This window comes from Salvelinus alpinus, chromosome 9 (genome assembly GCF_045679555.1).
Source record: "Salvelinus alpinus chromosome 9, SLU_Salpinus.1, whole genome shotgun sequence".
Classification (NCBI taxonomy): Eukaryota; Metazoa; Chordata; class Actinopteri; order Salmoniformes; family Salmonidae; genus Salvelinus; species Salvelinus alpinus.
In genome coordinates this window covers 22775476-22789911 of record NC_092094.1, presented here as the reverse complement: position 1 = coordinate 22789911, position 14436 = coordinate 22775476, and the positions used below count along the sequence as shown (strand labels likewise).

At 41.7% G+C, this 14436-nt stretch overlaps 1 protein-coding gene across 4 annotated transcripts in view; it reads right to left on the bottom strand.

Annotated features, from left to right (window-relative positions):
* The window catches only part of nr1h4 (nuclear receptor subfamily 1, group H, member 4), a 37074-nt gene extending 26478 nt beyond the window's left edge, over nucleotides 1-10596 (bottom strand). The window contains exons 1-3 of one of the 4 annotated variants that reach the window (XM_071415471.1): nucleotides 10428-10596; nucleotides 2999-3215; nucleotides 676-1053 (exon numbers count right to left, since the gene is read on the bottom strand). In XM_071415471.1, the coding sequence (XP_071271572.1) occupies nucleotides 676-1053; nucleotides 2999-3095 (475 nt within the window). In that variant the 5' untranslated portion in view covers nucleotides 3096-3215; nucleotides 10428-10596. Of the gene's footprint in view, nucleotides 1-675; nucleotides 1054-2523; nucleotides 2898-2998; nucleotides 3216-10427 lie in introns of those variants that run through there. The other 3 variants (XM_071415470.1, XM_071415472.1, XM_071415473.1) reach the window with 3 other exon arrangements.
* Nucleotides 10597-14436: the final 3840 nt, after the last annotated feature.

The window sequence follows — 14436 nt, the reverse complement described above, 5'->3', positions numbered from 1 at the left end:
GAAGCTTGTGGAAGGCTACCCAAAACGTTTGACCCAAGTTAAACAATTAATAGGCAATGCTACCAAATACTAACTGAGTGTATGTAAACTTCTGACCCACTGGGAATGTGATGAAATAAATAAAAGCTGAAATAAATAATTATCTTTACTATTATTCTGACATTTCACATTCTTAAAATAAAGTGGTGATCCTAACTGACCTAAGACTGGGAATTTTTACTAGGATTAAATGTCAGGAATTGTGAAAAACTGAGTGTATTTGGCTAAGGTGTATGTAAACTTCCGACTTCAACTGTACATGATTCCATATGTGTTATTTCATAGTTTTGATGTCTTCACTGTTATTCTACAACGTAGAAAATAGTAAAAATAAAGAAAAACCCTTGAATGAGTAAGTGTGTCCAAACTTTTGACTGGTACTGAACATATCTCCCTCAATTACCTCAAATCTCTACATATCGACTCAGTACTGGTACCCAGTGTACATAGCAAAGTTAACATTACTCATTGTGTATTTAATATTACTTTTATTATTTTGTGCTATTACTTTTCTATTATTTCTGTATTTTCTGTCTTTCTGCATTGTTGGGAAGTTCCCGTAAGTAAGCATTTCACTGTTAGTCTACATCTGTTGTTTACAAAGCGTGTGACAATTTTTGTATCATTTTTTGATACCTTTACACCCCTCACAGGTGAGAGCATTATAGTGATACCCGGATGCCTTGTCCCCACACACCACACACAGCTCCTCCCCTTTGACACTGCCTGTGTGGGATGTGTGCCGGGTCCTATTGCACAACGCAGGCACTATGGTGGACGCCTCTTCCATTTCAGCATTATAAGTGCCCTCTAGGGGTCCTTTCCTCAGTTCATACATCCCTGTGGGTGAGTACCACTCATCGCTGTTGTACTGGGGGTAGTAGTTCTGACTGGAGTAGTATGGCGGGGAGGACATGGTGGGCTCCACCGAGGGGTATTGCATGCTGGGATAGCTGGTGAAGGGTAAGACTTCCTGGTGCTGGAGCAGAGGGCTACCTTGTTCTGACAGAATATCTGTAAGGAGAAAAGAAAGAGGCATAGATTAAATGATAGTATCACTGAATAGAAGTGTGCAATAAACTGATGATTTTAATGATGTAAAGTTTTTATAGCCAATAAAAAGTCAGCATTTTTTCAGCATGGTTCAGATAACCACAATAGCTACACATTTCCAAAGCCAATTAGTCCTGTATTTTCCCAAGCATACTGAGTCACAACAAAACCATTTATCTGATCGGACAAAAAACACTTCCCAGCAGAAGCTACAGTGGTATTAGATAGTGACTTAATTAGAGTATTTGAACGTTAACATAACAGGGGATAGTAATCTACACAGTCACATATAAACCCAGCAAAACTTAAAGGTAGACTCAGTGATATGATGTAGATGCAAAAAGTAAACAGCATAGTGGGTCAATATCTGCAACAACTAAGAACGTTGAAGCGCGAGGCTCAACTTCTCCACTGTTTTGGTGTGCTGGCTACCACACTGTAACAGCATGAAGCTAACCCATGCACATGCGCATATAATGTGTGTGACTGTGTAAGAGCAAAGTCTTGCATGTAGCTCATCTCAATATCTGTGGCAACATCATTTCGCTGAGTCTACCTTTAACCTCACGCTCTCACAGAACACTGCCATAACAGACTGAAAGGACAGCTTGGGCTAACTAACTACTTCCAAAGAGATATAGTACTTTTTAACCTTTATTTACTGTAACTAAGTCAGTTAAGAACAAATTATTATTTACAATGACTAGGAACAGTTGGTTAACCACTGGGCTACCTGTCAGCCCTGTACTTACTGCATATATCTATACTTATATTTCTACTTATATTATACATATTTCTATATTTCAGAAATGCTTTATCTTTTTTTTTTTTTTTTTTTTTTTTTAAATCATCATCAGGTTTATCTACTCTGTCATAAAATATAATAATTATATTCCTATTTTGTCAACGTGAACCCTTGGTTAGACCACCCTAGCATTTGAACCATTTTGATACCATAATTTCATTTTTATTCATTAAAATACATTAAGGTAAAAATACATACTGGGCAACAACAAAAAACAGCTGGAATGTAGCCGTACAGTTTTATAGTGTTGAGTTAATCCAAACTCATCTGATAACACACATAACCCAAACTGACGCAACACGATCGACAGGCGTGAGACACTGACCTCCTGAAGGTTTGATCTGGACCATGGCCATCTCAGGGTGACCCAGAGCACCCAGAATAAAAACCTCCCCTTTCTCTGTCTCTCTCTCTCTGTCTCTCTCTCTGTCTCTCTGTCTGTCTGTCTCTCTCCCTCCCTCCCTCCCTCTCTCTCTCTCTCTCTGTCTCTCTCTCTGTCTCTCTCTCTGTCTGTCTGTCTCTCTCCCTCCCTCCCTCTCTCTGTCTGTCTGTCTCTCTCCCTCCCTCTCTCTCTTTCTTTCTGTGACCAACTGAAAAGTAATCCCCCTCTACGGCTCTACTCTTACCGTTACTTCTTCTACTTCAGCATAACTCCCTCTATTGTCTTCGGGAAAGGAAATTCTCAATTAAAATGCTGGTTCAATAGTCCTAAAACAGAACAGTTTTGTGCTTGCTTGAGGACTGACTCAGGAATGACAAAGGGGAGCAAAGGTTTTCATGGTTACTTATTAACTTGACATTCACATTTCTGCCCATCAATAACGTAGCTGTTTTGGTAATGTGTAAAGTCACTTTCACATCTGGCCTGTGTGACTGGCTGCAACCGACTGAGAGGTAATGTGTGTCATAGGTGTCAACTGGATCGCCTGATCCCAGATCTGCATGTGCCAACTCCCCTATCATTGGCATGCCATATGCATATACTGTATATAATATGTTACACTGCATATTATGTATTGCATGACAAAAATAGTCAGAGGAGTTGGATGAAGCACATACAGTACTGATCTGGGACCAGGCTAGTCATTGGAGGTTGCTTACCAAAGAAGTGTGAGCTCTCAGACAGTGGGAATCCATCGTTGGGAGGGATCTGTAGTAGTCCCACCACATTGACGTCGTGGCCCACCCACTCATTCATTCACAAATCTGGTTGGACCTCAGCTCAGAACCTCAGCTCAGAGTAAAGATGGTGTGATTGGCCAAAACACAAGGAGGGAATTAAGAAGTAAGTTCTTTCCAGTCCAATCCTGTAAGAAAACTAAGATACACCCAGACATAATGTTAGTGTTAGTTTTGACATTTCGTTAAGCTACTTGGTGTTAAATACCTCACGGACAACTCTTTAGCCTTCAGAAAGTTTTCACAACCCTTGACTTTTTTCACGTTTTGTTGTGTTACATACTGAATTTAAAATTGATTAAAATGAAAAAAAATTGTCACTGGCCTACATACAATACCCCATAATGTTTTTATGTTAATTACAAATGAAAAGCTGAAATGTCTTCAGTCAATAAGTATTCAACCCCTTTGTTATGGCAAGCCTAAATAAGTTCTGGAGTAAAAATGTAAGTCACATACTAAGTTGCTTGGACTCACTCTGTGTGTAATAATAGTGTTTAACATGATTTTTGAATGACTACTTCATCTCTGTACCCCACACATACAATTATCTGTAAGGTCCTTCAGTCGAGCAGTGATTTTCAAACACAGATTCAACCACAAAGACCAGGGATGTTTTCCAATGCCTCGCAAAGAAGGGCACCCATTCAAATAAAATAAAATAAAATTGTATTGGTTACATACACATGGTTAGCAGATGTTAATACGAGTGTAGCGAAATGCTTTTGCTTCTAGTTCCAACAGTGCAGTAATATCTAACAAGTAATCTAACCATTCCCAACAACTACCTAATACACACAAATCTAGCAAGTAATCTAACAATTCCCCAACAACTACCTAATACACACAAATCTTAAGGGATGACTGAGAATATGTACATATAAGTATATGGATGGGCGATGGCCGAGCGGCAAAGGCAAGGTGCAGTAGATGGTATAAAATACAGTATATACATGTGATATGAGTAATGTAAGATATGTAAACATTATTAAAGTGGCATTATTTAAAGTGGCATTGTTTAAAGTGACGAGTGATCCATTTATTAAAGTATCCAGTGATTGGGTCTCAATGTAGACAGCAGCCTCTCTGAGTTAGTGAAGGCTGTTTAGCAGTCTGATGGCCTTGAGATAGAAGCTGTTTCTCAATCTCTCGGTCCCAGCTTTGATGCACATTGGTAGATGGGTAAAAAAAGCAGAGATTGAATATCCCTTTGAGCATGGTGAAATTATGAATTACACTTTGGATGGTGTATCAGTACACCCAGTCACTACATAGATACAGGCGTCCTTCCTAACTCAGTTGCCGGAGAGGAAGGAAACCTCTCAGGGATTTCACCACGAGGCCAATGATGACTTTAAAACAGTCACAGAGTTTATTGGCTGTGATAGGAGAAGACTGAGGATGGAACAAAAACAGTATAGTTACTCCACAATACTAACCTGACAGAGTGAAAAGAAGGAAGCGTGTAAAAATACAAATATTCCAAAACATGTATCCTGTTTGCAATAAGGCACTAAAGTAATACTGCAAAACATTTGTCAAAGCAATTAACTTTTTGTCCTGAATACAAAGTGTTATGTTTGGGGCAAATCCAATACAAGATATTACTGAGTACCACTCTCCATATTTTCAAGCATAGGGGTGGCTGCATTATGCTATGGGTATGCTTGTCATCAGCACGGACTACGGAGTTGTTTTCTGATAAAAATAAACGGAATAGAGCTAAGCACAGGCAAAATCCTAGAGGGAAACCTGGTTCAGTCTGCTTTCCACCAGACACTGGGAGATTAATTCATCTTTCAGCAGGACAATAATCTGAAACACAAGGCCAAATCTACATTGGTGTTGCTTACCAAGAAGACAGTGCATGTGGCCGAGTTACAGTTGTGGCCGAGTTACAGTTTGGACTTAAATTTACTTGAAAATCTATGGCAAGACCTAAAAATGGTTGTCTAGCAATGATATACAAACCAATTTGACAGAGCTTGAAGAATTTTGAAAATAATAATGGGCAAATGTTGCACAATCCAGGTGTGGAAAGCTCTTAGAGACTTACCCAGAAAGACTCACAACTGAAATCACTGCCAAAGGTGCTTCCACAAAGTATTGACTCAAGGGTGTGAATACTTATGTAAATAAGATATTTCTGTATTTCATTTGCAAATATTTCTAAAAACACATTTTTACTTTGTCATTATGGGGTATTGTGTGTAGATGGGTGAGATTATTATTATTTTTAATACATTTTGAATTCAGGCTGTAACAACATAATGTGGAATAAGTCAAGGGGTATGAATACTTTCTGAAGGCACTGTATACATTGGCAATGCATTATTCTACATTATGGTAATTATGATATTTGCAGATTTATGCAAATTTAACAATGCCCATACCTCTACAATTCTTATGAAGGAATGTAAATGGCTTAATTCATCCTATTAAAAGAAAGAAAGTCCTCACCTACCGCAAAAAAATTCAATGCATCCCTCCTCTGTGCTTACAGTATATGGGACCTCCCTCGCAACTCTCCCCAGTGCTACAATAGCCGTTACTTACCCCTTACCAGGGTAAGACAGTATTACCCTCCCTATCAATGTACAGTAATTAAGTCTCAGGTACTAAGTCTTTATACCAACACACCTGACAGGTCCTCTTTAAATACAGGCCAAGGTGAGGTGACACCCTGGCTGTGCCCCGTAGGAGGTGAAGGAGAGGGGTAAGACATGTGCTTATTGAAACTCTGGAAGGGACCATACAACACTAATGGGCTGGGCAAAGCTATCTTGGTTTATTAACAATGAAGTAGCCTACTGTGGTGGAGTACACTTGCCATCCACTTAAAGTGTTTACTGAACAGTAGTCTTAAAGTGTTTACTATACAGTAGTCTTAAAGTGTTTACTGAACAGTAGTCTTAAAGTGTTTACTATACAGTAGTCTTAAAGTGTTTACTGAACAGTAGTCTTAAAGTGTTTACTATACAGTAGTCTTGCGTTGCCAGACTTCCAAGTCTCTTGGCTACTGGAACGAACGAAAGCCGGAGGTTCCCAGTATTATAGTATTCTATTTCCTCAAAACACCTCATTGGATAATCCAATACTTATTGAATTACTGTGCTTGATAATGAACTGCTGAAAATAATGGTGCATAAAGCCAACATTTACTTTCTATAACAGGCTGTGTATAATACAATAGCATGCATTGTCAAATAATTTAATTTCAGTGTGTGTTTCGCTGGTTACATTTGGTAAGATTGGCTGCATAAAGCCACTGAAAATGTAATTTCCACAGGACCTTGTCTCGTGCCATGTCTTGTTTCCCTTTTGGTGTAACCATAACCACACTGAACCCTACTCAATTATTGCCTTTAGGTTACATTCTGTATTGGGAAAGGGGGATACCTAGTCAATTGCAAAACTGAATGCCTTCAACCGAAATGTGTCTTCCGCATTTAAGCCAACCCCTCTGAATGAGGTCTGTTCCTGTGCAGAACACAGGTGCTATTCTATTCCTCTATTATCACAGTAAAATAAACACAGTCCTTAAACTTTTCCATGGACTCCCTGAATCTATCACTGACTAGCAGCACCCATGGTGGCGTTAACTGACATCCGGCTGCAGTGAACAGAGAGGAGGTAAATCACCATGTGTACCAGGGGTTGGAACCGGTTCAGGGAACAGAACAGAAAACCAGAAAATAAATATATTTTTTGAGGAACTGAATCAGAACTGGTAACAAAAGTGATCTATACTTTCAACAAAAAATTGCAACAAAGCACCTATGCAAAGCCCTCACTCTATCACTCAGAAACTTATTCCAGTGTCTGCCTGCCAGCTGAAACTATTTGCCAGTGTGTGTGCATGTGTAGGCTACCTGCACATCCCCTTTACGAAGCATAGTCTAGTAAATAAAGTAAAATGTTATTTGTCACATGCTTCGTAAACAACAGGTGTAGACTAACAGATACATGTTACTTAAGGGCCCTTCCCAGCAATGCAGAGAAAAAAAGAGAAATAATTATACGAGCAATAAATACACAATGAGAGGTAATTGAGGTAGATACACTATATATACCAAAGTATGTGGATACCCCTTCAAATTAGTGGATTCGGCTATTTCAGCCACACCCGTTGCTGACAGGTGTATAAAATCGAACACACAGCCATGTAATCTCCAGTGGTGTAAAGTACGTAAAAATACCTGAAAGTACTACTGAAGTAGTTTTTTGGGGTATATGTACTTTACTTTACTATTGATATTTTTAACAACTTTTACTTTTACTTCACTATGTTCCAAAAGAAAATTATGTACTTTTTACTCCATACATTTTCCCTGACACCCAAAAGTACTCGTTACATTTTGAATGCTTAGCAGGACAGGAAAATGGTCCAATTCACACACTTATCAAGAGAACATCCCTGGTCATCCCTACTGCCTCTGATCTGGCGGACTCACTGAACACACATGCTTCGTTTGCAAATGATGTCTGAGTGTTGGAGCGTGCCCCTAAATAAAACAAGAAAAAGATGCTGTCTGGTTTGCTTAATATAAGGACTTAAAATTATTTATAATTTTACATTTGATACTTATATTTTAGCAACTAGATTTACTTTTGATACTTAAGTATATTTAAATCCAAATACTTTTAGACTTTTACTCAAGTAGGATTTTACTGGGTGACTTTCACTTTTACTTGAGTAATTTTCTATGAAGGTATCTTTACTTTTACTCAAGTGGTGTAAAGCTTGCCGCCATTGGACTCTGGAGCAGTGAAAACGCGTTCTCCAGAGTAATGAATCACGCTCCACCATCTGGCAGTCCGACGGACGAATCTGGGCTTGGCGGATGCCAGGAGAATGCTACCTGCCCCAATGCATAGTGCCAACTGTAAAGTTTGATGGAGGAGGAATAATGGGCTGGGGCTGTTTTTCATGGTTCGGACTAGGCCCCTTAGTTCCAAGGAAGGGAAATCTTAATGCTACAGCATACAATGACATTGTAGATGATTCTGTGCTTCCAACTTTGTGGCAACAGTTTGGGGAAGACCTTCTTCGGGAGCGTCTGCACCCCCATCGCCTCTCTCCCTCCTTCGTTGGTTGTGGAATTGTTAGGTTAGATTACTTGTTGGTTATTACTGCATTGTCGGAACTAGAAGCACAAGCATTTTGCTACACTCGCATTAACATCTGCTAACCATGTGTATGTGACAAATAAAATTAGATTTGATTTGATTTGACTATGACAACTCATGTTGAGTATGTACTCAATCTAAATCTCCCAGGCACTCTCCAGCAGGGAATCTCCTTCCCCTTCTTGTGCCTCAGCATCCCTGGTCTCATCTGTCCATTGATTTCATCACTGATCTCCCCTCCTCTGATGATTTCACCACCATTTTGGTGGTTGTGGACAGATTCTCAAAATCATACCGTTTCATCCCTCTCTCTGGTCTCCCAACTGCTCTCCAGGTCGCAGAGGCACTGTTCCAGCAGGTCTTCCGGGCACTATGGCCTTCAGGAGGATATTGTCTCCGATCGTGGCCCCAAATTCACATCACGTGTATAGAAGTCTTTCAAGGAGAAGCTGGGGGTCACGGTCAGCCTCACTTCCGGGTACCAGCCTCAATCTAACGGGCAGGTGGAGAGGATGAACAAGGAGCTAGGGAGGGTCCTGAGGAGTCACTGCCAGGACCGGCAGGGTGAGTGGGCCCGATTCCTTCCTTGGGCTGAATACGCCCAGAATTCACTTCGTCACTCCTCTACCAGGCTGTCTCCCTTCCAATGCATCCTGGGGTACCAGCCGGCCCTGGCTCTTTGGACCCCGAGCCAGACCGACGCTCTTGCGGCGGACGAGTGGTTCCGGCATGCAGAGGAGGTTTGGGAAGCCTCCCACGTCCGGCTCCAATGCGCCGTCCGCCAGAAGAAGAAGCAGGCAGACCGCCACCGCAGTGAGGCTCCCGTGTTCCATCCTGGTGATCGCGTCTGGCTCTCCACCAGGAACCTCCCGCTCCGCCTGCCCTGCTGGAAACTGAGCCCCCGGTTTGTGGGGCCATTCAAAGTCCTCTGGAGGGTCAATGAGGTAACATACTGATTACAGCTCCCCACTAACTACCGGACCCTCTTTTCATGTTTCCCTCCTCAGGCTGGGGGTTCCTGGTCCCCTGGCTAATGCCGTCCCCCATGACACCCCTCCGCCTCCCTTGGATATCGATGGGAGTCCCGCCTATACCGTCAGATCACTCCTGGACGTCGTGGGGTCGGCTCCAGTACCTGGTGGACCGGGAGGGGTACAGTCCAGAGGAGCAGTGCTGGGTTCTGGTGGATGACATTCTAGATGACAACATCCTTAGAGAATTCCACCTTCGCCTTCTGGACCGACCTGCTCCATGCCCTCGGGACCATCCTCCTGGTCGGCGTCATCCTGCGGCTGGAGCGGCGTGTCGGCGCGGGTACTGTCACATCTGCTCCCCCTCTTCTGCGCTCAACGTCGCTAGTCTACTAACCACCGGTCCTGGCAACCCATCATTACGCACACCTGGCAACCTTCATTACACACTCCTGCGCCTCATCATCAGACACACCTGGACTTCATCACTTCCCTGATTAATCCCCCTTTATCTAGCACTTCATTGTATTCACCCCTCAGGCAGTATTGGTTATGTTATCTTGTCTGCCGTTTTGTATCGGTCTACGTTCGTTAATATTAAACTCACTAACTGCACTTGCTTCCTGACTCCTTGCGTCGACGTTACACTTATTCAAATAATGCATGCCATAACAAGATGCCAAGCTCCTCCTCAACCCTCTTTTGCTCTCTCCCCACAAGCAAAATTTCAGTGGCATCTTGCGCCCTACATTTATCTGTCCAATGCTTGTAAACAACTATAGCTTGCCTGCTCTATATCAAGCTGCTCTATCCGCACAGATTGGTGAAGTAATTTTATGTTGAGCTAAATGTATAAAATGTCAATTTCAGCGGTTTAAAAAGAAACAATATAAACTGGTACTTTTTGGGGGGTTCGAAACTGTTTTTTTTCTGGTCAGAACAGTGGAACAGAACGAAGAAATCCATGGTTCTGTTAAGAATGACACGATTGGAAAATTATTTCAGTTCCAACCACTGATGTGAACCATTGGATTTATAAATCTTACCTGACATAGCTTTAATGAATTACTCAGGGCTAATTTCCCCAGAGATTAAACCGCAGCCCACAAGAAGATCCCAACGAAGGCGTCAAGGCCAGTTTGTCAGCCTACACAACGAATCAACCTATCCCTCTCACCAGTTATGAAAAGTCATTTTTTTTTTACAGCTCGCTATACGTGATACATGTTTAAGTTATCATTCATCCTTACCTTATTCCTCAGTGTGGATTTCCCCTGTGTAAATCCAGTCTAGTTCCAGCCTTCACCCTCTCTCTGATCTCCACGTAAAGTACAGAACCATCAATATTTGCTAATGAGCATCTGAATGTCTGGGGTTGTAGGAAGAGTATGTGTGACTGGCTGGGGTCATGGCGAAAGGGGACAGTGGTTATTAATTAAGCTGTCCATTCCTCTCCATGAACGCACTACCCCTCTTCCCCCTCCTCCCCCGCCTCCTCCTATCCCCAAAAGCCCTCCTCATCGAACCAAACGATGTGGTGGCCATGTCTGCTGCCTAACATAGAGATAACCAGACCAGCACACTCCCTCTGACACATGTCACAGACACACACACAATTAGTCACAGGAAGTAAGTCTTGGATGAGGCACAAGTGAATAAGTTGTAAGGCAAGGCATTCATTAGATACTGTAGTTCATGTTGTCCATAAATCATAACGAACACAAAAATTCTATGGTGCTGTGTTTAGAATGTAATAATTTACAGTAGTACCTTAACACAAGGCCTATAGGCAGACATACTGGAATTGCTCTCCTGGCTAGGCCACCTATTGTAAGGTGTGTTTATACAATATACTGTAGCGTAGATAAAGCACTCTAAGTTTTGATGGATTGCAGAAAAAGTTGCTAAAGCAAGAAAATATAAGGAAATAATAATTGTAGAGCTAAAGAAAAAAATTTTTTTTTGCGGGTAGACATGTCTCAATTCAGATAAGGGATCCTCTTCATAAAACATTGTTCAAGGGTGTCTTGATTTGGAGCCTGGTGTTAGTTTGTTTAGCCAATGCGTTACAGTAAGAAGTAATTCCCCTCACTGCTTTTTACATTTTTTTATTTCACCTTTATTTAACCAGGTAGGCCAGTTGAGAACAAGTTCTCATTTACAACTGCGACCTGGCCAAGCTAAAGCAAAGCAGTGCGACAAAAACAACAACACAGAGTTACACATGGGATAAACAAACGTACAGTCAATAACACAATAAAAAAATCTATGTACAGTGTGTGCAGATGTGGTAAGATTAGGCAGGTAAGGCAATAAATAGGCCATAGAGGAGAAATAATTACAATTTAGCATTAACACTGGAGTGATAGATGTGCAGATGGTGATGTGCAAGTAGAGATACTGGGGTGCAAAAGAGCAAATAAATAAATAATAACAATATGGAGATGAGGTAGTTGGGTGTGCTATTTACAGATGGGCTGTGTACAGGTACAGTGATCGGTAAGCTGCTCTGACAGCTGATGCTTAAAGTTAGTGAGGGAGATATAAGACTCCAGCTTCAGTGATTTTTGCAATTCGTTCCAGTCATTGGCAGCAGAGAACTGGAAGGAAAAGCGGCCAAAGCAGGTGTTAACTTTGGGGATGACCAGTGAAATATACCTGCTGGAGTGCGTGCTATGGGTGGGTGTTGCTATGGTGACCAGTAAGCTGAGATAAGGTGGTGCTTTACCTAGCAAAGAATTATAGATGACCTGGAGCCAGCGGGTTTGGCGACTAATATGTAGCGAGGGCCAGCCAACAAGAGCATACAGGTCGCAGTCGTGGGTAGTATATGGGGCTTTGGTGACAAAATGGATGGCACTGTGATAGACTACATCCAATTTGCTGAGTCGAGTGTTGGAGGCTATTTTGTAAATGACAACGTAGAAGTCAAGGATCGGTAGGATAGTCAGTTTTACGAGGGTATGTTTGGCAGCATGTGTGAAGGTGGGTTTGTTGCAAAATAGGAAGCTGATTCTAGATTTAATTTTGGATTGGATATGCTTAATGTGAGTCTGGAAGGAGAGTTTACAGTCTAACCAGACACCTAGGTATTTGTAGTTGTCCACATATTCTAAGTCAGAACTGTCCAGAGTAGTGATGCTAGTCCGGCGGGCAGGTGCGGGCAGCAATCGGTTAAAGAGCATGCATTTAGTTTTACTAGCATTTAAAAGCAGTTGGAGGCCACGGAAGGAGTGTTGTATGGCATTGAAGCTTGTTTGGAGGTTTGTTAGCACAGTGTCCAAAGAAGGGCCAGATGTATACAGAATGGTATACTGTCTGCGTAGAGGTGGATCAGAGAATCACCAGCAGCAAAAGCAACATCATTGATGTATACAGAGAAAAGAGTCGGCCCGAGAATTGAACCCTGTGACACCCCCATAGAGACTGCCAGAGGTCCGGACAACAGGCCCTCCGATTTGACACACTGAACTCTATCTGCGAAGTAGTTGGTGAACCAGGCGAGGCAGTCATTTGAGAAAGCAAGGCTATTGAGTCTGCTGATAAGAATGCGGTGATTGACAGAGTCAAAAGCCTTGGCCAGGTCGATGAAGATGGCTGCACAGTACTGTCTTTTATCGATGGCGGTTATGATATCGTTTAGGACCTTGAGCGTGGCTGAGGTGCACCCATGACCAGCTCGGAAACCAGATTGCATAGTGGAGAAGGTACGGTGGGATTCTAAATGGTCGGTGATTGACCATCCACAGCTGGATGTAGTAGGAGGAAAGCTGTGACGGGAATACAGTCTGGAATAGGCCCCAGTGTCTCTATAAGCTTCTACATAATACACACTCGCCTACGTGTTTATTTGAACAGTGAAGCTGCAACTTTTAATTTGGCTCTATATTCCAGTATTTCAGATTTGAGACCAAATGTTTTATATGAGGGGACAGAAGAGAAAGTCACCTTTTATTGGAGGGTAGTTTCATGCATACTGTTTAACCATTTAGAAATGAATGCACTTTATATTTGTAGTCCCCCCATTTGAAGGTGTCATAAGTATTTGGACAAATTCACTTATATTGTATTACATTTGGTCAAAAGTTTAGTATTTGGTCCCATATTCCTAGCACGCGATGACCACATAAAGCTTGTGACTACAAACTTGTTGGATGCATTTGCAGTTTGTTCATGCCCCCCAAAACATGCTAACTTCTCACCATTACCAATAACAGGGGAGGTTAGCATGAAATGTCTATAGTCAATAAGTATCCAACCCCTTTGTTATGGAAAGCCTACAAGAGTTCAGGAGTAAAACTTTGATTAACAAGTCACATAATAAGTTACATTGACTCACTCTGTGTGCAATAATAGTGTTTAACATGATTTTTTCTGTAAGGTCCCTCTCTGTAAGGTCCCTCAGTTGAGCAGAGAATTTCAAACACATATTCAACCACAAAGACCAGGGAGGTTTTCCAATGCCTCGCAAAGAAGTGCACCTATTGGTAGATGGGTAAAAAAAAGAGCAGAGATTGTATATTCCTTTGAGCATGGTGAAGTTATTAATTACATTTTGGATGGTGTATTGGTACACCCAGTTACTACAAAGATACAGGCATCCTTCCTAACTCAGTTGCCAGTGAGGAAGAACACCGCTCAGGGATGTCACAATGAGGCCAATGGTGACTTTAAAACAGTTACAGAGTTTAATGGCTGTGATAGGAGAAAACTGAGGATGGATCAACAACATTGTAGTTACTCCACAATACTAACCTAAATGACAGGGAAAAGAAGGGAGCCTATACAGAATAAAACATATTCCAAAGCATGAATCCTGTTTGTAATAAGGCACTAAATTAAAACTGCTAAAAATGTGGCAAAGAAATGAACTTTATGTCCTGAATACAAAGTGTTATGTTTGGAGCAAATCCAACACAACACATCACTGAGTACCACTCTTCATATTTTCAAGCATGATGGTGGCTACATCATGTTATGGGTATGCTTGTCATCTGCAAAGGAGTTTTTTAAATAAAAAGTAAAAAATCCTAGAGGAAAACATGGTTCAGTCTGCTTTCCAACACACACTGTGTCACGGCCGTCGTCTAGGTGGAAATGACCGGACCAAGGTGCAGCGTGGTGAGCGTACATTTTCTTTTATTTAGAATGTTGCCAACAAAACAAGAAACAAAGAAACAACCGTGAAGCTTACTAAGGCTATAGTGCCACTAACAAAGTCAACTACCCACAAACACCAAAGGAAAAAAGGCTACCTAA